At 45.5% G+C, this 27624-nt stretch overlaps 2 protein-coding genes across 2 annotated transcripts in view; both read right to left on the bottom strand.

The window, feature by feature from the left end:
- The window catches only part of GPS1 (geranyl diphosphate synthase 1), a 105696-nt gene that overhangs the window by 12930 nt on the left and 65142 nt on the right, over positions 1 to 27624 (bottom strand). The window contains exon 10 of the mRNA XM_086488268.1: positions 16212 to 16344. Within this exon, the coding sequence (XP_086344394.1) occupies positions 16212 to 16344 (133 nt within the window). The remainder of the gene's footprint in view (positions 1 to 16211; positions 16345 to 27624) is intronic.
- On the bottom strand, positions 13605 to 16199 carry LOC147435162 (uncharacterized). The gene has a single exon (XM_086488269.1). The coding sequence runs from the start codon at positions 14283 to 14285 to the stop codon at positions 13620 to 13622; it is 666 nt and encodes a 221-aa protein (XP_086344395.1). The 5' UTR covers positions 14286 to 16199; the 3' UTR covers positions 13605 to 13619.

Below are 27624 nucleotides of genomic sequence, written 5' to 3'. Positions count from 1 at the left end.
TGGCTCTGGGCACTGTGTCAAATGCTTTGCCGAAATCCACAAAGCTGCAATAGATCCATCTCCCACGTGATCTGCCCTCCTCAATGATGGCTCTGAGTGTCAAGATATGATCAAGAGTAGAAAAACCCCTCTTGAACCCTCCCTGTCCGGCTGCGCGTATCCCCTCCCTCTCTGCCCATCTACTCAGCTACTGCTCAAGAATAGATGCGTACAACCGTGCCAATGTGTGTCCAATCATGATAGTGCGATACTTCCGAGGCTCCATAGGGTCTCCCGACTTGAAGATAGCTACAATAGTCGATAGGTTCCAAGTATCAGGCAAGCCCTCACACATGGCACGGTTAAACATAACTGCTAGAAGCTCTGCTAGTAGATCTATGGCATGCGTGAAATGCTCAGCCACTAAGCCATCGTGATCATATGCTCTCCCAGTCCTCATCTTGTCAATGGCCTTCCTCACCATCTCAACCGTGGAAAAAAGCACATGTATGTGGGCATGAATCGAGGGGGTCGGGAAGGGGGGGTTGCTCAGGAACTGTGTACAGAGATGATGCATACTGACCCCACACCTCTGTAGAAGTGATGGCGGGGGGGGAGTGCTCATGAAAGAGCCGCCATGCCTCACGTGAGTCCTGACTCAAGAATAGTTGGTATAGATCCTGCTCTAGGCGAGCCAAAAATGCCCTCTTCTTCCACCGCACTAAACGTCGTAAGTCAATCTATGACTGTATGTGAGTGATGTCCCCCAAAAGCACCTCCCTCTGAAGCCTAGCTCTAGTGTCCCGGCATTCCTCATCAGACCAACTGTTCTAGGGCATGCTCCCCGAACGGCGTCTCTGCTCAGGCTGGGTATGTAGGTATGCCTTTGCTGCTGCATCATGTAGTGTCGTAGTAAGCTCCTCCAGAGGTCGCCCTAGCTCCTCTGTGCACAGGCGTCTGTAGATCCCATCTATGTATACAGAGTCCGTCTCCCACGTGAAGGTGTAGCGAGTAGGGGCTGCTGCCCATGGCCTCTGCTACACTAAACCGAAAAGAGATGGTCAACGACACAAGAGCATGATCCACTGTCACACCAACAGGTATGGGTCCAACCGTGAGATCTTGGATACTAGAGATGAGGCTTGGTTGTGCCATGACATAATCCACTATGCTAGCTCCATGTCAATGAGGAAAGCATGTAAAACCCCCCGCAACAAGAAATTTCTATAGGCCATTCAAGATGGCCAATCCATGTGCATTTCCCATGTCTATCAAGTGTCGTCCATACTCAGTGTATTCCCCATCTTGTGATAGTCTAGATAGGCCCGTCTCTGCAACATCCAGCTCTCTCAGCATCTCCTCTGAAGTATCATAAAATACTGTTTGATGATGATGGGCAGTCCGAGCGTTGAATCCCCTAGAATGATGATGTCGCCATCTCTAGAGAACTCCCATATGTCATCATCCAAAACAGAAAAGGGGGACTGTCCTCTCGGTCGTGCATAAACAGACGTACTCGGGGGGAAGTAGCAAATAGCAATGTAAAGATATCTGCCCGTCTCTGCTCTCAATCTCACCCACATGTACCTAGCTTGCTCATCCTTGCGGGCTATATGTATCAATGGTTGCAACTCCCCCCTCAATAACACTGCCACTCCTCCTGAGCCCCGCCCTCTGTGCACTGATGGTGTCTCCTGTCTACAGGCTGTCTCCCATCTATATCCACTAATGTGAGGCATAGACTGCCCAAGGGCCTGATCTGTCTCACAATAGAAGACGATGTCTCTTACCGTAAAAATATCCTCAAAAGCACCCACATCAAGGCGCATAGATCCATTACAATTCTAGGTGGCAACTTTGAGTGTGGTCCCATAGGTCTCGCACTGTTCCAACCATCTCTGCAGAAGGCCGTCTTTCCCTTCTCCCTTGCCGCTTGAATCTGTGGCATTACCTCTCTCATATGCGCAAGCTATGTGAGAGTGAGGTCATCTCCAAGGAATATGCCCGTTTTCTTTAGTGTAGGACGTCTCTTCAAGAAGTCCTTCTTTGCCTCCATGGATGGGAAACGGATCTCCCTTTTGAAATTTCCGCATTGCCTTGCGTCTTCTTCCCTACCCTCCATGCCTTTGTATGAGGAGCCTTGCTGCTTCCGCATCTTCGAGACTCGCCATGTACCACCAGCAGAGATAGTTCGAGATCTTTGGCTAGAGCTGATCCATACTCTCATGGGATAGTTTGAGAGACTTCAAGGCAGCTCCGACCGCATGCAAGAGCGTAGAGAGGCTTTCCTTCGACTCTGCCGCCCTGGGCCTTTCTTCACCATGGTCCAAGGTGGTCTCAGATGGCACTACCATCCACCAGTGTGGCTTTTCCCTTCTCCCATCTCCTGATTTAGCCTCATTGTACATATAATGTTTTTTCACTGGGAGAGTCTCCCTTTATGATTGCTATAGCCCTCTCTAGTAGAGGTGGTTGTAGCCCTATGGACAGTTTCATTAACTAATAGAAGGATCTTTTACTCAGAAAAAAAAAAAGTGGGATCCATGTCCCTGCGAGTTTTGCTCCTGTGTCCCCTAGTCTTGTAAAGTAATTAAAAGCCTCACCTACATGCATACCAAACAAAGTAGGAGATGGCAGGCACCCTTGCTTCACTCCAATAATGGAGTGAACCAAGGTAGAAATCCCCTCGGGAGTGCGTACCTGCCCCGCAACTGATCTGTATAAACACAAAATCCCCCAAATGAGCTTTGTGGGTACCCCCATGACCTCTAGTCGCCGCATCAATCTAGCTCTGGATACTATATCAAAAGCTTTGCCGAAGTCCACAAAGCTACAATATATCCATTTCCTATGTGACATGTCCTCCTCAATAATGGCTCGTAGAGTTAGGCAGTGATCAAGAGTAGAGAAACCCCTCCTGAAACCTGCTTGTCTTGTTGCTCGTATACCATGTTCTCTACCCATCTGCTCGGCTACTGCTCTAGAATGGATGTGTATAACGTGCTAATGTGTGACCGATCATAACAGTACGGTAGTTCCCAAGCTCCATAGGGTCTCCTGCCGTTAGGAGAGGCACGATAGTAAACAAACTCCCAAGTCTCAAGAAGCAGATGCTCACACATAGCACCATTGAACATCATAGCTAGACAAGGGACGGTTCAAGCGACTTCAGGGTAGCTTCGACCGCATGCAGGAGCGTAGAGAGGCTTTTCTTCGACTCTTGCGTCTTGGGCCTTTCTTCACCATGGTCCAGGGTGTGCTCAGATGGCACTCCCATCTCCTCATTTAGCCCTCATTGTACATATCTTGTTTTTTCATTGGGAGAGTCTCCCCTCAAGATTGTCATAGCCTCTCTAGTAGAGGTGGTTGTAGCCCTATAAGCAGTTTCATAACTAATAGAAGAATCTTTTTCTCAGAGAAAAAAAAAGTATCAAAATGCAAAGCAAACTTCAAATCATTTTGAATTTGCCTCGGTCAATCCACCTCAAAGTACAATTGGCTTGTCATTTTGCACCAATGTGATGGTACGGCTCCAGATTTTGACGGTAGCATCATTTTTGTCGTGCCAAGGCATGCCAAAAAGAGCGTCCCAACGCCCTAACTTCATGATGTGAAAGTCTTTCTTGCCATGGTATCCTTGGATGTTGACCGGAAGAACACACATGAGTGGTACAACTTTATGAGTTTGTCGAGCATACATACTAAAAGTCCATCTTCTTGAGGATTTCTGTATAAATGAAACTCTTAGTGGCTCCTAAATCGAAGAGTATAAGTGCTTTGAAGCCATTAATCTTTCCATATACTTTGCACAATTCTTTGCAACCGTCAAGAGAGGTGCCATAAATGTCGCAAATAAGTCCTACTGCAGTTTTGGCTTTTTTAGCAGGAGGTTGCTCTCGAGGCTTATCCCCTATAGTAGGACATACATCAGAGGTGTGTCCTGTCTCAAGACGCTCAAAGCATTTGCCTGCTTGCAAGAGAGTTTTTCGTTGGTGAGGTGTCAAATGAGGTCTTGCAGGTTAGGTCAAATTGTCGCAAGTCTCCCGAAAATTTCTATGTCGTTGAGGATTCTAAGTGTTTTTCACGCCCGAAAAGGTGAAAAATTTTATTGTGGATTTCTTATGGGCAAAAATGCCTTGCTTGATGGCCGCCTCCACCTCATCCCTCGTCATCCTATCGTCTTTTGCTACCTTCTTGCTTGGGAGTGTTCAACTGAAGTGACTTCTCTCTCTCATACGTGAGCATGAGGAGGAAGTGTGTGTGTGAGCTAGAGCAAGTTTGCGGGAGAATGAAAGCTCAAAAGTGTGTGTGTGTGTGTGTGTGTGTGTGTGTGTGTGTGTGTGTGTGTGGACAATTGACGTGCGAACCCTGATGAATCTCTGCGCGTGATCTCCGTCGCCAGCGAGCTCTGCTGCAAAGCCTCCTGTCGCCGAGAAGCAACCCCCTCAGCCTCTGTGTGCGGTGCCCTATACTGTTCTCTTGCGTCATCTGCAGATTCGCTGCCGTTTGCCTGTCTGTATCTCGCGCCTCTGCTGCAGGGATTTGGATAGCGCAGAGTTTTGTTCCAGAGCTCGTCAGCAGAATTTGCTGCAGGGCATTCTTTTTTTGATTGCCAGTTTCAGTTTGGCAGATACTCCTGCAATCAATCAGTTCACTTCTGCGTGCAGCAGGAGCTCTGTGTACAGCAACAACTTAGTGTTGTAAAAGTCGAATTTTGTGTGTTTGGTTACTGTACGCAGTCTGGTGGAGCAGTGAAAGGTTTTTGTACGTCTGCTATTGGTTTTGTATAGATAACTTTGATGAAACAAAAAAGTTTTTAAAAAAAAACTCTGCTGGTTTTTTGGGTATTCGCTACTACAGTAAGGTGTTCTTGCTTTATGTTCAACTCTTTATGTTCGGAGGCCTCGTCTGAGATCAAAACCTGTTTGTATGAAGATTGTGAGGAGGCTAGGAAAGCTTGGAATGCACAACCCCCTCTTCTCGAAGTTCGTATTCCTGTGCACGAACTCATGGACCCGGTTGCACAATATGCAATGAATGCAATTATTTTGTTTTTTCCGGGAAAAATGCCTACTGCGCAGGATGTTGGACAATGGGTTGATTTTCTGTTGAAACGCCAGGTTGTCCGGGGTGTCTATATTGGTGCTCGTGGCTTTTACGAAGTCCTTTTGGCGGATACTGAAGCCAGAAACCTGTTATTGGAAATGTCTCCGTTGTTTTTTGGTACACAGATGACCCATGTCCTGCCATGGGCCTTGACAAAGGACTATCAAAGTCTTATTCGTCATAAATGTCCTATGTGGGTGGAAATTTGTAGATTTCCCCCGAACTTGGAGACACTTTTTGCCACTATTGGCTGCACAACTCGGGCAGGTGATCTTTCCTCCAAAGCTATATGCAAATACCAACAGGTTTTGTATTTTATGGGACACTAACAGACCTACGTCGGAAGGCATCATGGTTGATTCGGGGGATCCGTGGTTGATGACACTAATGCCCTTACTAATGCAGATTCTAAATCAGCAGAAGTATTCAGGGATTGTCTAAACACTTTTTGTCTGGGAGGTTGCATTTGGTAGGATGGAAGGGCACGTTCCCGGATGCCCTATCACCTCCAGTTTGATTTCTGATTGGAAGGAGGTTACAGTGCATTTATCATGGTCTGTTTGTCCACATCACGGAGGCAATTCACTTTGATTAGAGAGTCTTCATTGGAGTCGGGTATTCTCTCCTGCTTTGGTTGACCGCTCGCCCCGTCAGGCCTACTTTCTCTCCTGTCGTGGTCTGCGAGTTGTTGATGATGTCGTTGATGACGCAGGGTACACTTTTCAGTTTTCCTCTGCTGCTACTCGTTTTAGGTTGGGCATGCATTACCGGCAATTCTGGAGACAGATTCAGCTCATGCTGGTTGACTTTCTGCATGTTCCACCTTTGGTGGCTCGGGATCGCATGTCTGATTGGTGTCTCAATGACACGCCTTTTGAAGCCATGTCTGCTAGTGCAATTAATGCTCTTCTTCTGCCTCAACCCTGGATTGCTGATCATTGTAATGCATTATGGTCGATGCGTAAGTCTGATACTTGGTGGAAGAAAGCGCTCGCTGCCCTATGGAAGAGCCATTTGCCTGTAAAGGAGAGATTGTTTCTCTTGCGATGCTTGGTTGGAGTCCTTCTAGTGGGTACTTTTCTCAGTGTACGTCAAATCTACTCCTCCCATTGTGTTCGTTGTTCGGTTGCAGAGGAGACTGTTAGTCATCTCCTTTGGGATTGTTGCGTCACTAGAGAGTTTCTTTGTGGCATAGCCGCTAGCATGCGGCTTCGATTTCCCTCCATGGTTTTTCACAAAAGGTTTGGGCTTTCGGCATTCTCCCACCTTCTTCACAACAATTTGCAGTTTTCCTTATGTGGGTCAGATTTTGGGCCTATTGAACCCTGTGGCGTCAACGCAACAGCTGCATGTTCTCTCATGCTCATATAGATCAGTTTCAGTTTTTCAAGCTTTCCCTTGAGCATTCCTTACGTTTTGCTATGGAAGTGGCTGACCTCACTTCAAAAATGTATCGCCTTTCTTATGAATGCTTTTAGCCTGTTTTGGCAGATGAACACGTCTGTGTTCACACTTTTGTATCTATTCATTTGGGTGGGTTTTCCTTGTCTTGAGGTTTCCCACTAGTAAATTAATCCCAGAGATTTACAAAAAAAAGTGTGTGTGTGTGTGTGTGTGTGTGTGTGTGTGTGTGTGTGTGTGTCGAACTCTTCCCGACCTTGGCTTTCAATGACCCGGCTGGGAGATTTATGGTCATCCAATGTATTGTTTATGGGGAAGTGTCCGAATTTGGAGGATTATATGCATACACAGCTTCTGCAAATAGGGCACGCTTGTGGAGTGCTATCTCCTCTTATTGTTGGTGTTCCAATGCATTTCTCTGTGGGGATTTTAATAATGCGCCAAACCTTGCGGCCAAACCTTGTGGATAATACTACTGGGCATTCTCACATGCTTCATATGGAACGGCAATCATAGGATCAATTTCTATTGACATGTAATGCCTTGATTTGTGGCCCTTTTCGCATGCCACTGATCCAGGATTCACTTTTCAACATAATGCACAATCTATGTATCGCGCTTGACTGGATCGTTGGTATCTTTTTTACATGCAACAGTATGATGACTTTGTATGCGAGATGAGGATTGATTATGCCACGTGTCTCTCGGATTATTTTCCTGTATGCTTGAAACTTCGTTTTGGCTCTTTTGATGTCAATGATCACCTTCCCAAGAAGAGGCTTTTGCATGTCAATAATGCTTATCTCAAGCATGAGCCTTTTCGCGCTATGATTGTGGATATTATCCCGCCTTTGATCTCCTAGATGTATGTTGATATGGACATAGTATCATTCCGCTTTGTTATGCGTGTTCAATGTGTTATCTAGGATTATGACAAGGATTATTTGTCACAATTAAGGGAACACGTTAATCGGGCAAAGGATGCTTGTAGCAGATTAATGCACTTGGCTAATCATTATTTTCTTACCGACACTCAAATGACTGAGTTGTTTTTTGCTTGCGCTATGTTACGGCACAATGATGAGAGGAAATTGGCCAAATGGCAGACACGAGCTCATCAAAACAGGCTTTTGCAAACAAAGGATGTGCTTCTAAACAATTCTTCCAACATCTGCATCACTCCAGGGAGTCTCAAGCTATACAGAAAGTTAAACTAACGTCAGGGGAGTGGACCTCCACTTTCCGACAGCTAGCACTAGCCCTGCACTCTCATTGTGGCAAGATTTTTAGTCCCCTTCTTCTCCCACGAGAGAAGCTTGTCAAGCGCGTCACATGTTTCTATCGCATGTTACTCCCATTCTTTCGATGCACCAGCCTCAAGACTTAGAAGTTGTTTTCACCGAGTCACAATTGTATGCCAGCTTGGGGCGATGGAGAGTTCCTGGTTGGGATGGTTTCTTTGTGGATTTTTTCTTGTCTTTCTGGGATTATTTGAAGTTGCCTCTGTTGTTCATGATGAATACAGCATGGAAACAACAAGAATTGCCCTCCTCTTGGAAAGAAGGTTTGCTCAAGCTGATACCTAAGCATGCATTGTGTGAAGTATTCTCTCATTGGCGGCCTATTACACTCATGCCTATGGTATATAAATTAATGGCAAAAATGCTCGCCAACCGACTCTAAGTGCTTTCTGCATGAAGGCTTGCATCAACCTCAATACGGCTTCATTCCACGACGTCACATTACTGATAACCTCGCGAATGTCATTATTGGTATGGAATATGCAAAATATACTCGACAAGCTGTCTTGGTCATGCAGGTTGACATTGAAAAGGCATTTGACACTGTTCTTTGGGATTATATTGCGGATACCATGCAGCACTTGATGTTTGGGCGTAGGCTATCCCGTGTTGTGCTTTCCTTGTATGCACACAGTACTTCTACAAGCTTGTTGGATGGATCTCTTACAGAATCATGGCCTTTGAGACGGTCAGTAAGGCAGGGCTGCCCTCTGAGTGCTTTGATTTATGCAATCGCTACTCACCCCTTGTTTATGTATTTGGATTCCTTGACTTCCTTTGGTAGGCTACATGGCTTGACTTTACCTTCCGGACGGCAGTTTGCTCGTCAGGCCTATGTAGATGACTCTTTGTTTATGCCTCGCAATCACTATGATGAGGTACAGCAAATTATGCATACTCTTCACTTGTTTGGATTGGCAGCAGGTCTCAAAGTTAACTTATGTAAATCCAAGCTATTGCCTCTGAAAGAGTGTGACTGCCATAAGATTTTGTGGCCTGGGGATTGTCCAATGCATCCTTGTGGCTTATGTGCAGTTTTACTTGCCTTTGTTATCCTGGTCTCGTTGGGCTTGCAGAGTCCCTCATGTCCAATATTTTAGAGCATTTTTGGCAGACCTCGTCTAGCAAGAAGGGTCTTCGGCTTCCATCTATGGACAAGCTGTGTTCTCCCAAGCGGCTTGGAGGGTTAAATATTTTGGACTTGCGACATCATCTTTTGGCTCGAAAAGCTATGTTGTTGCCAGTTTTGGTGGAGCAACAGCAACCCTCGGCTCTCATGGTCACACATTTGTGTACGCACATTGTCACCCCATCTTTTGGTCATTGGAAACCGACTTATTGGGATGTTGTTTTTGGGAAGCTTGAAGGACGCATTCCTAGATGTCCCTTTACTTCTTCTCTCATTGTTGATTGGAAGGTTGTCACTTCGCATTTGGCCTCGAATGGTCGACAATCCTCTATGTGTAACTCTCTTTGTTTGGAGAGTCTGCATTGGAGCAGGGCCTTCGCTTCGACTTTGGTTCAACAGTCTCCTCGCCAAGCGTATTTTCTTTCCCAAAAAGGAATCTGTCAGGTGCATCAGGTGCTTGATGACTCGGGATGTTCTTTCGTTCGTTGATGCAGTGTCCCGCTTTCGGTTGGGTCCTCACTATTCTCCTCTCTGGCGAGAAATTCAAAGGATGCTTGTTGATCACTCACCCATTCCTCCTTTGGCTGTGGACTCTCGCTTCTCTAATTGGAATCTGGCTACTACTAGATTGGACTGCATCTCAGCTGGCGCAGTGTCTACCCCATCCTTCACTCTGATGTATGGATTGTGCATCATAGTAATCAGCTGTGGTTGCTTTCCGAGTCATCCTTGTAGTGGCAACACACATTGTCTCGCATTTGGCAAGAGTCGTCTATCTTTGAAGAAACGTGCTTTCTTGTGGCGTACTTGGTGGGAGCTCTACCTGTTGGCAGTGTGTTACATGCTCGACATATTGCGCCTTCCCGCTGCTCCAGATGCCTTGAAGCCGAGGAGACCGTGCCACACTTACTGTGGCGTTGTCGCCACTCCAGAGCCTTCATTCGGCAAGTGTCGACTACTCTTCGGCTGTGTTTTCCTTCCGGCTCTTTTCACATACGCTTTTGGCTTTTTGGGGTGCTCCAATCACCGCAATCTCAGTTTGCGGTGTTCTCCACCTAGGTCAGATTTTGGACTCTGTGGGCCATCTAGCACCATAGGAACTCCTTAATGTTCCAAGGCACCTATGTTGACCCCTTTCCCTATTTCAAATTATCCCTTGGTCAAGGGCTGCATTTTGCTTATGACGTTGGAGACATCACCCTTGATACCTACAGGATTTACTTTGACTGTTTCTAGCCTTCGGAGCCTTATAGTGCTCCGCTTTTTGTATCCCTTTCTTTTCGTGGGTTTACCTCGCTTTGAGGGTTCCCACTTGTAAATTAATCAAAGCAGATTTACAAAAAAAGTTGTGTGTGTGTGTGTGTGTGTGTGTGTGTGTGTGTGTGTGTGTCCATGCGCGCGTGTGCGCGTGCGCGTGTGTTCGTGTTGTTGTGCACGTGCACAGAGAGAGAGAGAGAGAGAGAGAGAGAGAGCTTGGCATGTGTGCTGGCTGCATGTGCACGTCTGCAAATGAAATGAAATGAAATGATATATTAACGTCTTCAAAAGGCCAAAATGACCTATGAGACCAAGCCGTTACAACATAGTGAGTCTGATACCATGTCTGGAATCAAAAAGAACTCAAACAAAATACAATGTGTAGTACAATGAAAGAAGGGGGAAGATATGGTGGAGATCCATCCTCATCTGCACTCTGGACGTCGAGAGAGTATGGCTCGAATCCTCTATTGTAGTCTCCGTCGATGTTGTGTAGCTCCACTCCTCAATCGCGGGTGTCTAGATCTCCCTAGCTCCAATGCTCGGTCTATGAGAATGCCAGTAGCAGTAGTATGAGTGCGGGCAGAGCTCTGCAATGGTGTCTGCTCCTCTGGCTGCTCCTCTGGGGGTCCAATATCTAGTGTAAAGAAACCTGTAATCTGTCTCTGGGACCGTTTCTCTCCAACGTAACTCAAGTAGATACAGTCCAAGACATCTCTGATCCTCATAGCTCATGACCCTAGATAGAGGCCCAAAACCGTCTCTGAATAGACAATGAAAACGGCCTCGTATCTCATAGTACACTATGCAATGACATATGTAATGTAGCTCTGTCTCTGGCTCTAGATGACATAAGCGGCATATCCTGCTATCTGCTGGTATCCCTCTGAATCTGCCCCCAGTCTCAATCTCGAGCTGATGTGAGGATGTGCGTATCTGACCAATGGCACAACGCAAGCCATGAGAAAGATGTGTGTCCATATAGCTAGGTCGAATCACAAACCCATCCCCTTTGAGGTGGAGAAGATGCTCTCTATAGAAAGCCATCTTCGTGCCCAACTCCTGTACCGGCTCTATCCATGTCCTCCTCGTGTCCAACTCGATCAGATCCTAACTCGATCAGATCCTAACGAATGACCAGTAATCTCCACCCAGCTCTATCCATGTCCTCCTCGTGTCCAGCTCAATCAAATCCTAACGAATGACCAGTAATCTCCACCCATGTCAAAGACATCAAGGGTGCCTGTAGAGAGTACTGAAAAGGAGGCAGCCTGTCCTTGGTGAAGCCATGTGTCTAAAACATGATGTCATCTGTGCATACCAGCATGATGTATCCCCCTATAGAGCTAGCTGTCTAGAGGACTCTAGGGCCAGCCTGGCATATCTGTCTCTGGTACTATCCCATAGGCTGTGTACAAAGGAGACTGATCAGGTAAGCGCCTAAATCTCCATAGGGGGGGCAACTAACTCCGCTCGAATGATATCATGTGGTACAGACGCCTTGGCTCCAATCACCCGAGAGATCATAGATACCAAGGGCCTCTCCATACGTCTCCAACCATCCTGGCCTATAGAAGGTCCCCAAACCTGCACCCCATATAGCATAGTAGATGCAACCAAAGTATCAAAGAGCCATAGCTTTGTCCTAGGTTCCTGAAACTGAACCTGCGAACACATCCTCTCTAGTCCTCCCAAAGCTGCATAAGCTCTAGTCAGCCTAGTCTCTGCTGCTCTTCTCAGTGAAAATCTCGGCCTAGTGAACACTGTCCCCAGGTAAGTGTACGCATCTGCATACTCCACAATCTCCTGACCATATGTGAAGGTAGGTGTTGATTTCCTGATCCACTGTGGTGTGGTGTTAAACACCATAACCTTGGTTTCACCAAGGTTTACACACAATCCACTATCCTCTGAAAAACTGTGTAGTGCATCCAAATGTCGCTGCATACCCTCTAATGAGTCAGATATCAACACAATATCATCAGCATATAACAACATTTGGAGCCACGTCCCTGCCAGTTGGGCACCTCTGTCACCCTCTCTGTCAATGTAATCAGACACCTCATCAACATACATACCAAATAGAGTAGGAGACAATGGGCAGCCCTACTTCACCCCAATAGTAGAGTGAACTAAATCAGATACCCCTTCTGGAGTGCATACATGTCCCATCACTGATTTGTACAAAGCCATAATCCCCCAGATCAACTCGATGGGCACCCCCATATCCTGTAGTTTGCGCATCAATCGAGCTCTCGGTACCATGTCAAATGCTTTGCGGAAATCCACAAAGCTACAATAAATCCGTCTCCCATGTGACCTGCCCTCTTCAATGATGGCTCTGAGTGTCAAAATATGATGAAGAGTGAAGAAACCCCTCCTGAAACCGGTCTGACCCTTTGCCCGTACCCCCTCATGCTCTGCCCAAATACTCAAGCGCTGCTCAAGAATGGATGCATACAACCGTGCCAACGTGTGTCCAACCATAATAGTGCGGTAGTTCCCAGGCTCTATAGGATCCCCTACCTTAAAGATAGGCACAATAGTAGACAACCTCCAAGTCTCAAGTAACCCCTCACATATGGCAGGATTGAACAACACTGCAAGAACCTCCATCAGCATATCCCTAGCATGTATAAAGTGCTCCGCTACTAGACCGTCATGATTATATGCCGTCCCGCTCCTCATCCTGTCAATGGCCCTCTGTACCATCCCAGTGGTAAATAAGGTGCTCGTAGCTAGGCATGGCTCTGCAGGGTCTGGAAGGGGTTCCTGTCCAGGAACTGTATATAACGATGTCGCATACTGGGCCCACACATCAGGTAGTAATCATTGTGGGAGGGGAGTGCTCATGAAAGAGTCGACATGCCTCTCTTGAATCCCTACTCAAGAACATGATATATTTCTCGTTCCATTTGAGCCATGTAAGCTTGCTTCTTTCGTCGCACAAGGCGCCGGGAAGTAATCCGAGACTGTCTGTAAGTGATGACTCCTAAAAGAAGATCCCTCTGAAGCTGGGCTCTCATCTCTCTGCACTCCTCATCATCATACCAACTATTCTGGGGCATGCTCCCAGAATGAGGTCTCCTGCCGGGCTGGGTGTGTGGGTAAGCCACTGATGCAGCACCATGCAATGTCTCAGTCAGTAAAGTGGTGCACTCCTCAACGGAGAGGCCTGTACCAGCTATGCTAGTTGTGCCTTTCCATAGACGGTCCCAGATCTCCTCTGTATAAACAGAATCAGTCTCTGGTGTCAATGTATAACAAGTGTGTGACCTGCCTCCTGATGTCTGGGCTGTACTATACTAGAATGAAACAGATAGTGTCAAGAGAGTATGATCTACTTCTACACCCACTGGCCTTGCTCCCACTGTGAAATCCTGAATGCAAGGGATAAAGCTCGATTGTGTCATAACATAGTCCATTGTACTGGCCCCATGTCTGTGTCAAAAACATGTGAAGCTGGCTGCTCCAGAAAATCGCTGTAAGCCGCTAAGTATGGCTAACCCATGTGTAGTCCTCATCTCTGTGAGGTATCTCCCATACTCCGTCTTCTCTCTGTCATGTGAGAGTCTGTCAAGCCCCAACTCCCCCACATCCAGCTCTCTAAGCATCTCATATGAAGTGTCGTAGAAGACTGTCTGAGAGTTGCCCGTTCGGGCATTGAAGTCCCCTAGGAGGATGATATCACCATCCCGAGAAAACTCCCATATATTATCGTCCAGTATAGAGAAACGCGACTGCCCTTTGGATACAGCATATACTGACGTACTAGGAGGGAAGTAACATATGGCAATGTATAGAAAACGACCTGTGTCAGCTCTCAACCTCACCCACATGTATCTAGCATGCTCATCTCTCCGTACAATATGTAGTAGTGGCTGTAGCTCCTCTCTAAATAGCACTGCTACTCCTCCTGAACCTCTACTCCCATGCTCAGATCTCGCAACTGTCCTGTGTGTTGTCTCCCATCTATATCCCCGCACATGTGGCATCACCTGTCCAGGCGCCTGGTGAGTCTCCGAGAAGAATACAATGTCCCTGTCTCTGAAAGTGCCCTCAAAGGCCCCAACATCCAACCTCATAGACCCATTACAATTCCAAGTAGGCATCTTCAGTGTGGTCCCATAGGTCTCGCACCGTCTCTCCCCATAATGACCACTCTTCCTTCTCTGTAAAAAGCTGTCTTCCCTTTCTCTCTTGCGGCCCTAATCTCTGGCATGACTTTCTGCATGTGGGCAAGCTGTGAGAGGGTGAGATCGTCACCAAGAAAGATACCAGTCTTTTTGAGAGTAGGTCTCCTTCTCAAAAAGGCCTTCTCCTCAATAGAGGGGAAGCGCAATATGAGAGCTCTTCCTCTCGATGTTTCCCCCGTGCCTCCACTTTTCTTACCAACTCTCCATGCTCTTGTGTGTGTCGCTTTTTGCATCCCCATTAGTACCATGAGCTCTCGTACTTCCTCATCAATTTTGTCCCGATGTTCAGGCCGGTAACCCTCACATGCAAAGCCCTCATACGTCTTTGTTGTTCCTCCTCAAGTGTCATGTTGATGATGGTGGGAGTGGGGATTGATACCTCCTTGCCTTTGCCCTTCTTTGCGATCGAAATCCACTTCTCCGCTTCCTCCACTTTCTTATGGGTTTTGGTAATCATATCTGTCCATGAAAACGTTTTTGCTTCCTGTTGTTTCTCCTCTTCCTTAATGGCTTTCATTTGCTCTTTGATTGCCTTAAGTTCTTCTATCACTGAGGGTTGGATTTCTCCCTCTTCTTAGTCCACCATTGGCTCTTGCCTCGGCTAGGTCTCTCTTGAGGGCTGAAATCTGATTCTTGAGGTCTTCAATTTCGACCCGATGCTCCATTTTATCCACGGTTCGAAGCTCAGCCTCGCTGATTTTCCACTGAAGAAAGACCGCCTTCTCCATCTTCCACTCTTCCATCTCTGTCTTGTACGCCTTCATCTCCTTTTCCATGTTTGCTAACCTCTTGCTGGTAGCCATAAAAGTTGATCCTTCATTGCTGGTGATGCCATTGCATGCAAACCACTCAAGGGGGAGGGGCTAGAGCTCTCGGGGACTGTTGGGTTTGCGTTCATGACCCACTTCTTGCTTGCCTAAAACAAGCTGCCCCCCTTTTTTCTTACATGAAGCTAACCCCCTGTTTAAGCAAGGCGGCTGCTACAATTGATTAATCAAAAGCTTAGATTAAAGGGGCAGCGTACGTGAGCGGAAGGAAAACCCACGTGGCAGCAAGAGGAGGACTCAGAAGTGACGTGCGACACACTACATGAGCTGAGATAGAGAGATTTTCGTTGTTGTTAAAATGTTTCGAGCGTTTAGAGAGTCGTGTTTTCTTTTCAAGGGGACGAAACACGTTTCTTGTGACTATGCTGCTGCTGGACATTCCTCTCTTTAAAGCTTTTTAAAAGGTAGACATTGCATAATGGAAGACGGCAATGGCTTCTAGGGACCAGCTCCAACAACACATGGCCTCACCACTCTCCAGTAGCCAAACCCGGTCACTCTCAACCTATAGAGCCCTGCAAGGAACGTAGTGCTGTTGAGCAATCACCTCTCTTACAAATCTACGGGCCATTTGTTGGTCACTGCAGTGATGAAGAGGAACTTTGAGGGAGGTAGACTGTGCACAACAGTGGCAATAGTATAATGGCAGGGCCGGGGGTCAAGGTCGAGCACAATGACAACACTGCAGCATGCAAAGGCACGGGACAGCACAGGGGAGGGAGCCACAGAAAAAAAATAACAGTGTTGGCGAGTGACCGTCAAGGCCAGTGTGATAGATGTGATGGCACAGGTGAGCAGCAAAGGCACAGGCAGGGTGGGCATGGATTCCATGATGGTGAACACACCTCTCTGCTCACTTCTTGCTTTCAGGAGAGAATCCAGATGTTCACTTTTTTAAGAGCTTACATAAACGTGGCAAGCATGTAGCACGACATATACATTACCAGCAAGAGAACCTTATTAGTCTTGATAACATGAAAAAGAAACATCATATAAAGGTGAGCAAAACAGTTACCAAATTCCTCCCATAGTCATATGCAAGTGTTGCAACTGCTGCAGACTGGCCAGCAAGAAGCGCAATTGCTTTGCAACTGTTGGCCATTAGTGATGCTGTTTTGTAGAAAGTCTTCTCCAGGTAATAGTCCATGCTGCCAATCCCCATCAATTTATTGCCAATCCCTCATGTATTGTGAATGCCATACTAATGTGAATCTAAAAAACACCTATCCTCAAAACTCGATCATGAAAAAAACAAAGCAGCACACAGATCATCCGCATTCTATGCAACTATAAAGGACACTATTAGGAGAAGCAAGCAAAGAGATTCTTGAGGTTGAAGGAAAGAACACAAGATTTTAACAAACCTAAAATTGCATGGAAAGCCATATACCTAAATTCCTCTAACACAAAAACTGATGGAAAAAATGTGCCAAATTAAAAAGTCTGACTGATCGATGTTGTGTGTGTGAGTGTGTGCGCGCGCATGCGTGTGTGTGTGTGCGTGCAAAAAAAACAAAACAAGTGTATGTATGTACGTATGTATGTACACACACTTTTTTTTTGTAATACCAAATTGAATTACAAGTGGGAAACCTCAAAGCGAGGAAAACCCACAGAAAGTATTACAAGCTGTAACTCAGAAACAGTCAAAGTAGAGCTGGTAATGGCTAATAGGGAGCTCATCCAAGTCATAGGCAACTTGAAGAGCCTGTCTAAGACACACACACACACACACAGATAGATATATATATATATATAGAGAGAGAGAGAGAGAGAGAGAGGATAAACATACATGCATATATACAAAGGTTGCTACAGAAAGAGGTTTAGAAGTTAACTCCGGGCCTTGTAAGAGAGCAAGGGTCTTTAAAAAATTGCTCAATCAGCAAGAGATTACTTGGGGTACAAGGTTGCAATGCTCTTGGCTTTTCTAGCAAGAAAAGGTCTAATTCTAGTAGCCACTGCTTTTTTGGGAGGATAGTCCTTTAAGTAAAATCTAATTTGTTCTAAAATTCTTGCATGCTTCTCTGGGTCGTGGATTATCCTCATGCGAGCAATCAATTTATATTGTGTGTGAACCTGAAAGTATATACAAAGTATAGATCAGTATTGTAGGCTCGTCTTGCAACCCTTAAACCGGTAAAGTCAGAATGACTACAATAGCCGTTAGCAAGTATCCAATATTATAGTCTATGAAGGACCACCTCACACCAACCAACCTAGATAGGAATTATAGACTATAATTCAAGAACAATCCTAAAGCCAACGTCCTGGCTTCCCAGAGAACTGGGAAAGCCTTATGTATAGGACGTCTGTGTAGTTGTTTTACATAAATAATACAACATAAATAAACATTTCAATTCAAAGGACAGCTGGCTTTAGACAAGTGATAATGATTAGTACAAAAATAACTCAGTCTTAGAACTATTTTTGTACATTGCTATAAGAATGAGGTCTCATTCTAGTGTAGAAGTATACAGTGTACGTTTCATGAAGTGACAAGAGCCTGGTATGTCAAGGGCGGACATTTTCTTTAAGCCAAAAAAATTCCAAGAAAGGATAGAGTCCTCACCTGCATCCATCCAAACAAGACAACAAGCATGTTAGCCTTGAATGCGTTTTACACGTGTCAACGGACTCTATCAGTTGTTATCCATGTCCAGCTTACTACTTTTTCAACTTAAAACAAATGTTCAAAGTGTTTGTGTAAGGTACAAGGTGTGTATTATCCTTTTGAATTTATGGCAGTAGGTATAAGTAACGTTTTTATATATAGCCTTATTCCTTAATAAACCTTAAATAGATATTAATAAATATATCATTCTGATCGGAAGGCCACCACCCCTTCTGATCCAAGTGTCCTAATATCCCACCTTTTTTTATATACCCAAAGATTTTTTTTGTACTTATGTCTCAGCTTTATAACACAATAACACCCTTTGCAAAGTTGTCCTGCTTTTTCTTGTTGTAGCAAATTAACACTACATCTAGTTCTAACCAAGTGTACATGGTTTCAAAAAAAACCATCAAGCAGACCGTAGTAGCCTAAACTTCACCATTAGATACAACTCTAAGAAGAACCATACATGCCTTTTGTTTACGTTCGGGTATCAAGCATAGCTAAGCCAATCAAGCCAAATAAATCCTAGAAAACAGAGATTGCATCAACAGGCATATCCCCACCAGCCTAAAAAAGCCATAAGCAATTGTTTTACAATCGAAACCGTAGTGAGCAGTACAATATCCTAAAGGCAGTAACATCATCACGTTTAGCAACGCATCCCGATACTTGATGTAACAATAGCCCCCCACCACAAGAAACAACATACACAGTGCACAAAAACCAACAATGAGAAAACCATGACAAGCGCTTTTTTGGGCCGGCAGTATCAAAGATAACTCATTTACTTAGTTTAATCTTGCCAACAACAAGGGTCTAACCACCCAATCTCACTTATCACCTCAGGCCACATGGTTTTTTGCCCAAGTCAGATCATATCGCACTAACGTCTATCAAAAAATCAATTCATTTACAAAGCTTGGTACAACGGCAGAGAAAACAAAAAATGAAGGGGCCGGTCGACTACTTGTGGCCAATAAAACCCAAGCCAAACAATCCCACCCAATAATTAAAAAATTTTCCTGCAAACCAAGGGATTGTTGGGTGCAACTAGGGTGGATGCAGCCGTGCACAGACCATGGCGAGCAGAAGGGGTAACAAGAGAGATTCGACAGGCTTGTAAAAAATAACGCTATGCTTTTGTAAAAGAAACCTTACAATATAAAGCAAAAGTTCCCATGCAAACTAGCCCTCCTAACTACATGCCTTTGGGAGATGTTCCCACGGGCCATTGTAGATAATAAAACCCCCCTTGAACAGATAGGGTATAGGTTTAAAAATTAGCTACCAATAAATGGACTTTTTGTTCACAGCCAAACCTTGGGTTTAAGGTGTACCCAGTTGGCAGTAACCTCATGAGAAGTACAACAAAATAGGACTTGAACAAAAACTGATAGTTTGGGAGGTCTTACCACTCATATGTGGTAGTGTCTATAGCCCGTACAATTTATTTTAAAACTAAGAAAAATATGAAAAGAGTTGATCTCAATCGTATGAATTTGATTTTTACCCTTTTGAAAGCATCTATTTGATGTTTTACCGCAGTGAACAAAGGATTCTTCTTGAAACAGTCCTTTGTCTGATGATTGTTGCGCTCACAAATGGCACAAGATTTGGTACCAATGGATGGTCGAGATGAAGCTAGTAGAAGCACAATTAGTGATTGCATAGGCACTGGGAGGATCAGAAAAACTGATGGGGGATACTGCATGGGAGATAGTATATGCACTAGGAATAATGGGAGAATCGGTACGGGATACCCTTCTTTCTTCTTCCTGCAATGAATTGATGATACCATCCAAGGAGGGCAGCGGATCTTTCTCCTTTAAAACGGTAACACTCTGATGGAGTTTATCAAGTAAACTTTTTAACAAAACAGCTATGAGATCTTCTTCTGGCATTGGGGCTTCGACATAAACAAGTTGAGTTTTAATACTCTTCAGTCGATTAACAAGAGATGTAATGTTTTCATCAGCACACATAGCAAGAGAGTGTGACTCCATTTTTAGACTCATCATTGAATACTTAGCTTTAGCACCAAAAACCTTCTCCAGCTGTATCCAGGCAGCATTGGCAGATTGCATGTCATCCAGATAATGAATAAAATCATCTTCGAGAGATGTCAGAATAATACCTAATGCTTGCTCGTCCTTGCATTGTTGCTGGACAGATAATGCCCTGGTAACTGCAGCCAATGTACCTGCTTCGACGGTTGACAACCGCTTCATGACAAACCCTGTTACTATGAAATGAGAAGTTCCTGGTAAGTTACCGACCTGAGAAGTACCCCCAATTTCCACCAAGTCCATAGCTATACAGCAATCAATCGAACAGAGGAAGCCCTCAAAAAGCAAATCCCTTTCACATATACACATAGTACGCAAAAGACAAGGCTAAGTGAGGGGTACAGAGCCTCCCTCACCTTGTTTAAATCGTGGAGCCCCTTCAATGGTAAAACTCTGTAGCATTTAGCGAGGAGAATCCCTTCCACTTTCATCCATCAACACGCCAGAAACCCAAGGCATAATGATACATGCCAATCGCCATGATCACCTTTATGGGAGAGAGGTGGAGACCTTTATTCAGTCGGTGCACATGTATAGCACAGAGAGAGTTCTTTGAGAGAGAAGGGCGGGGAGTTGGAGGTGCAGAGTGCGCACACGACAGTATGATGTGTCTCATAAATGAGCCAAGCCCCCCTAAATGGGAAAACATTTTTATACGTAGAATTTACCAAGGGAGACCAAGCGCCTATTGAAGGGTCCCGTCATATGGGTATTTAGAGTTAAGGAACTCAACTAGTGAAGAGGTTTATATCACCAAAATTAAACGGATGCCCTTTCAGGGAAAATTTAAGTTTAAGTCTGAAGGGGTCCGGATTGCTCATGTGTATAGAGTCCTTGCCCCACCCATGGGAGTTTTTTTTGGAAAAAATTGCCGATCTTGTCAAGTAGTGAGACTTAGCTTGCAAGCTCGTCTTGTTTCGGTCTAGAACCACAACTGTATCAGTACTTAAGTGTGTATGTGTGTGCGTGTGTGTGTGTGTGTGTGTGTGTGTAGTTACAAGCTTGGACACTCCAAGCGAGAAATCAATAGCAACACACGAACAAAAACGTCAAAATCATTGAGCTTTACTAGAGAGAGAAAATAGAGAGAAAGAGAGAAAGACGACACGACACAGCAGAGTTCCACGCCCAGAAGCATTGGCCCCAAAGACTGGTGCCCCTTCTGGTATTCTTTATTACTAATCACTGCAAAGTACAACTCCCGAGGGTCCTCTGCTTTCAAACTCTTCGTCCAGATGCTATGGAGAGAGAGAGAGAGAGAGAGAGAGAGAGAGAGAGAGAGAGAGAGAGAGAGAGAGGCCCAAGTGCTCTTTTATTCTTACAAGAGATGCCCAGAAGCAGAGCCCCCAAAGCATCACACAAAATAGTACATCCACATAGCATGCAGTTCACAAATCACACACTTAGTTCACACTAAACACTTGTGTTTCAAATTTCAATCATTCAATCTAGCCATCTCATTCAATCCGAAATTCTTGATGCACCTAGATCATTGTGCAGCCATCTCATCCTTCCAAAACTCTTGATGCACTCGCAATAGTATCCGGTCATCTCATCCAGATAGAAATCTTGATGCACTAGAATTTCATTCAATAGGCATCATATCCAGATCTCACCAATCTATAACAGATGTCGAGATGCATTAAGTTCAAATCACATTCATTCTCCATTCACTTAGACATCACATCCGGATCTCACCGATCTCTAACAGATGTCTAGATGCACTAAGTTTAAATCATTCATCAGCCAAAATGCTACAGACCTTTCATCTTTCTCTACATGTCTCTAACAACACAAACATGAAAGAGCAAATGTTTTTAGTTCAATCAAGGAAATTTCCAATTCAGTATATACAATTCATAAAGTCATTCCGCAAATTACTGTAAGCCCAAGGGAAATTAGGGACGTTATTCAATCTAGGCAATTTGTGACAAAGGAGTGGAGTGGCTCCCCTCTTGTGCAGTCCACACCGCACCAGATTTAACCTTGCTTATCCATCGGTAACTTTTGGAATAGACACTGCTAATAGCCCAAAAGCTTCAAGGTACAGCTCTCTCTCAAGAGAATTTGCGACGTTCTCTTCTTCCATCCACTTTGCATCGAGGGCCAAAAGGTACCCTTGACCAAATTATCCAGTGGACCTAGCTGACCTTTCTGTCCTTTGCTAGTGCCCTTTGACCTATTGATAGCCCTTTTGGCCTCCTTGTCCTTGGCACCTCGGTCACAAATTGCTGACGTGTCAAGCCACTAAAGAACGGAGCCAACTTGCAGCTCCCGGCCGAGGGGCCTAAACCCTAAGTGAAGAAGCAGAAGCAACAGAAGAAGTTTTACCAACTTGCAAAGTCTTGCCGAGTAAAGAAGAGTTCCCACCAACTTATGGGAGTGCGTCCGACGGGGCCCAAGTGACATAAAGCCATTAAAATAAAGGATTAGTACACACACAATTGATGACGCGGTAGCAGATGTACACAATTCTGTAATCCACGTTGACATGCTGACCTAGCAAGCAGTACGGAATTCCGCGATTTACGCCGGTAATGCCACGTGGTACCTGTACGGATTTTCGCGTTTTGCTTTGTTAGTTAAGGATATGTCTCATATCACATCTAGGGCCTTTAAATATGGCACGCTTCGGTGAGAGGGTGCAGAGCGTGAGTACTAGCATTGTACTGAGTTGAAGTAATAAAAAGAAATACCGAAAGGGGCGCCAAGGTTTGGGGCCAATACTAATTGGGGTGGAATTCCGCAACTCTGTGTCGCGTGTGCTCTCTCTCTCTTTCAGTTCCAGTTGTTATTGAAGTGCTAAAAGTCTCTTCAGTCTGGTCTTTTCTATTGGCACGTGGTGCCTGTCTTGTGACACCTCAATCTGGATCTGGGGGATTCTTGAATCTACGAGTTGATTCCCTTGCCTCTCTTTCCTTGTGCCCTAGGACCTATGGGTAGCTTTTCTAGCCTCCCCTATCCATTGGCATGTAAGTCTCAATCATCAGAACCCTAAGACGCACTATCATCTGGTTCCCTTTCTTCTACGCCACGTCGTGTCGACTCAAGGGAATTGAAGTGTTTTAAGTGATTCTCTCGTGTGTCGTGCCAGATTCTCGACTTGGGTGTTCAAGTCTGTTACACAGAACGGATCCAAGCCACCTCGGTCATTTGCAAGATTGTTGGCACACGGCCCAACAAAGGCGAGGTTCAAGACTTGCTCTAGGCTCGACTCCTCACCAATGTGGGCAAGATCATTGATGTGCAGATTCTCAAGAGAGGTTATTACCAAATAGAGTCTGAGTCTTTAGAGATGGTAGCCAAAGTGATATCGATGAGCCCGCTAGGTATCCTAGGGGCTCAAGCTTACTGCAAACAGTAATGCCACGGTTTCGACCGAGCTTCAGATGTGCTTGAGGAGGAGGCAGATCTTCCTATCTCCATTTGCTTCCTAAGCATAAGACAAGAATATCTCCTTTACTTTCGAAGATTGGATCCATGATTGGGACGGTCTTGGAGACACCGCGAACCTCAGCATCGCTTGTGCCCAAGGCCGCAGGGTTACCCACTGTGCGGGTTCTTGTTCGGGGCACACATGCACTTTGGATCAGACAAAGTGTGGAGTATCCGAGACTACGGAACCAGTGCTTCATTTGCAAGCACATGAGCCACCTTGCAAAGGCATGTTCACGCACGAGAGTTGGCCAACTCCGCAACCACAGGCCCCTATGGCTGTGGCCATGGCTTCCCTCCACCCAATTCCGAGGCCCCCCCAACCAGGGTTCGGAGGCCCCCAGAAATCCAGCTTAAACAGCAACAGCTAGCGAGACTGAGGAGGGATGGCGCCAAGTCAGTGGTCGTCCTCAATAAGGCCAGGCACCTCGCCCGGGTGGCCGTTCTACTGTTCCTCATCAGGAGTGGGTTCCTACAAGAAACTGCTTCAGACCTCTAAAGCAGGAGACCGCGCTAGACCCCTCCCTCTCTTTTGTATAGGAGGATCTGCCCCCCACCCCCAGCCTCCTCCAGCCCAGCCCTCCTCCCCCCCTCCCTTGCTCACCACACCCAACATCCTCCCTCCTGCAATCCCCCCTCACCACCAAACTCACCCTCACCACCATCAACCGCCCCTTTCTCTCCTTCACAAGGTTGTAAGGTACGTAGTGTTCGGTACGTGTTCGGTACGTACTATACGTTGTACCGTATGGATTGGGCCATAAGGTACGTAAAATTCGTAGTATATTTTTTAAAAGCTAAAAATACAAAGAATTTCAAATTTATATACAACCTATCTAGTTTAAAAACACTGCACAATACTTAAACATAGCCACAACTTTCAAAAAACACTTAAAATCACCCCACAAGTTAAGTAACCGCTAGATAACTCTGCAACACAATTAACGCACACTTCCAAGTTGAATACAAAACTTACAATCTTTCGCGAGGTCAGGACTCTAGAGTGCCTCCTTGCAGACTCCAAACACAAAGAGAAGGAGGGAGGGAGGGAGAAAGAACCTTATCGGTGGCGGCAAATCCTTCCTTGGTCTCTGTGCAGAGACTCTGTTCTACTCTCTGATTCTCTGTTGTGATAATAACCAGTATAGGATAGGTGGACTTATTAAAGGCCTCGCCCACCTAATCCAACCACGGGGAATAGGCACTGTTGGCGATTTTTTTTTTCCAGAGGTTTATTTTTTCAGAGGTTTTTTTTTTTTTTTTTTTGTACGTACGGAATCATACGGTGCGTACGGATACCGTACGGACGTACCGTACGGTACGGAACCATACCGTACGTACGTACGGAAACAACCTTGCTCCTTCAGCTGCTGGATCCGGGCATATTCCTATTGCACGCTGCTCCTTGGGCAGCTCTCTTGTTGCAAGTAGGCTGGTTTGGGAGAGGCAACCCTTCCTTCGACCTTCCCTCTTGGTTGAGACTTCGACCTTTGGGGCTATTCCAAGGGGCCACTCCAGTTTCAATATCAGCATACAGTGGGAACTCTTCAACTATGCATCCAGTAGGATTCTTGGCGACCCCCATGCTGCGTTAGAGGCGGCTTACTTTCGCGTTCATGTCCTGTTTCTTGCAGCACGCGGTACAGATGCCCTCTTTCTGCAGTGGAATACTATTTTCCACTTTGTGGTCGGGACCAGTAGGATTGGACCTTGGATTCGACACGTGGCTGGCTAAGGCAAATGAGTTCTCCCATCACACAAGGAACCTTGCGATCACAGATTTGGTCCAATCCTTATGGCCGTGTGGTCAGACTAAGAGAAAGAGAGGCTATATGAGGTCCGTACAAAGCATGCAAGATGCCATGCATCCTCGAAGTCGTACATAGGTGCTCCTTGCACCCAATCATATCCATGGGGTCTTCCAGCATGTTGAAGTCCCCCCAATGCACCATTGCTCTGCGTGAGGCAAGTGACTCCACAATATGTGACCAAAACTCAGTTCGTGCACTTGCATGACTAGCCACATAAATGTTCAAGAAGCCCACAAGGCTACCTTGAACCTGCATGGTGACCCACTAGGTCCTACCTAGCATAATAATATCTCTAACCACAATGGCCTGCTGCCATGAGTCCATACATACATCTCCCTAAATGCCGCCAGGCCCAAAAGCAGTTGACCAAAATGTCTCATATCTGCCTATCAGAGCTCAGCCATTTCTCTTCTACCGGGAAATCCGATCCCTTTTTCCATGACGCATGGATTCTGGTGATGATTCTCGCAAGAATCGGACGAACCCTCCTAACACTTCTGGGACGGGAGGTAGCACAGGAACAGTAGATAAAGAATACGGGCCACCTCGGCCTACGGAGTATCAACTAATGGAGATGCAACGTCAGCAACAGGTTGATGATTGCGTAAAGCAGATGCTCCAGTTTTCAAAGGATCGAGCGACCCGGCACCCGACCATTGAAGTGCATACTCAATGGCAAAAAGACATTGATTCCCCACTAAAGCCAGCCCTCAAGAAACCTCATGTCCCAAGGATGTTTACTGAAGATGAACTTGATGAAGTTGTCGAAAGACGAGTCGAACAACTTTTGGGGGCGTAGAAGCAACCAAAGGAACAAATCAAGGGATCTGACTACCATGGTTATTTTGGGCCGTCAATCTTCTTTTGCGAATGCAAGAAAACAGAAGAAGCATGTACGCTTTGAAAGATTGTCCAATTCGTCCTCATCTTCTTCTAACAATTCGGATAGATCTTCCTCTTCTGATTCGAGTGATGAGGACAGAAAGGGCAAGAAACGAAGAAAGAACCAGAAATACAGAAAGAACAAGAAGAAGGCCAAAAAGAGCAGATCCCACTGAAATTCTCGAGAACCCCCTACCAATTCGGAGTCGGACTCATCCTCTTCTAAGAGTTCGGACTCCGATGACCAGATATTTTATTCAAAGAGGAAGCACTTTTATAGAGCCAACCAATATGATTTTCTTGAGGATAAGGGGCAAGAAGACCAAGGAATTCAAGGAGGGTGGACAAGCAGTAAAGTTTGAAACCTTTTCATGGTTTCGAGATTGCAATAAGGCATTAGCCTTTATTCAACAATTTGACATAGCTTTCTCTGGAGGGCGCTACTCAAAGCACTTCAAAATCAGAAGGGCAGCATCATATTTGAAAGGATATGCACGAACATGGTGGTCCACTCTTCTCTTAAGGACAGAAGCCCCGACAAAGTGGTTAAAGTTCAAGCGACTCTTTATTTCCTCTTGGCTGAGTCAGGAGTACAAACAAGATGTGATTATCTGAAACCATCTTCGGATGTCCAAGGCCGACACTTTGGATACTTATTGTGAGAGATTTTGGGATGCTTTTCTACTTGCCTATTCTTTTCAGAAGGTCGAGCGATTTTGCTGTGACTTCCCAAAGAGATCCGAGATTACTGCCTACAACAAAAGTCCGAGTCCATACAACAACTGATGGGACATGCTAAGCAAGGATTTGCTATGCAACCTAACTTACCCCACTAATCAAGTTTTGACACCAAGGACCGAACAAAATTTGACAAATGATAATAGAAGAGAGAGGAAGTTTCAAAAAAAGGACACACGACCCCGACTGACCAAGTAATAGAAATCACAATACCTCAAGGAAGGGAAGTGCTTTGATTGTGGAGAACAAGGACACAATCTGCAAGGTGCCCCAAAAAGGCACAGAGAGGACAATCAGAAGATAGGCCAGAGAGTTCCAGAGTAGCCGAGTAACGTGGCAGAAAAGGAAAGATGAAAGCAGGACTGGTACCAGATTGTGTGGGGACCGACCCAGATCAGATGGATGAAAGCACAGAACTTTGTCACGCATGGGATACAGTACGAGATCAAGAAGCCCTTATCTTCTTTGACGGAGGAGCCAAGGCCAACTTCATTTCACCTGAATTGGCTGCTCGACTTGAAATTATGGTCGACAGAATGGGACCACAGGCAGAAGCTGCTCTAGCGGCACTCGGACGGGATGTTGTCATTACACCTGTCATTGGCAAACTTCGTTTGCATTGTCAGGGATATTTAGGGCATGAGGACTTTTACATCATGCCTTTGAAAGGGTGTGACTTCCCCCTAGGAATCCCTTGGTTACACAAGAGTAGTGCAGTGGTCGATTATAGGGCCAGAAAAGCGACTTTGAAGACTAAGAAGGGTAGAGAAATTATACTTGATGTAAAACTGAAGGACGAGTTGGTCCCACTTGTATCGGCTTCGGCCATTTCCAAATTAATGAAATCCAATCTTTTTGTTTACTCGATCTTCTTGA

Source organism: Adiantum capillus-veneris, chromosome 18 (assembly GCF_014529385.1).
Source record: "Adiantum capillus-veneris isolate H3 chromosome 18, ASM1452938v2, whole genome shotgun sequence".
Lineage (NCBI taxonomy): Eukaryota > Viridiplantae > Streptophyta > Polypodiopsida > Polypodiales > Pteridaceae > Adiantum > Adiantum capillus-veneris.
This window is presented reverse-complemented; position numbering and strand designations above follow the sequence as displayed.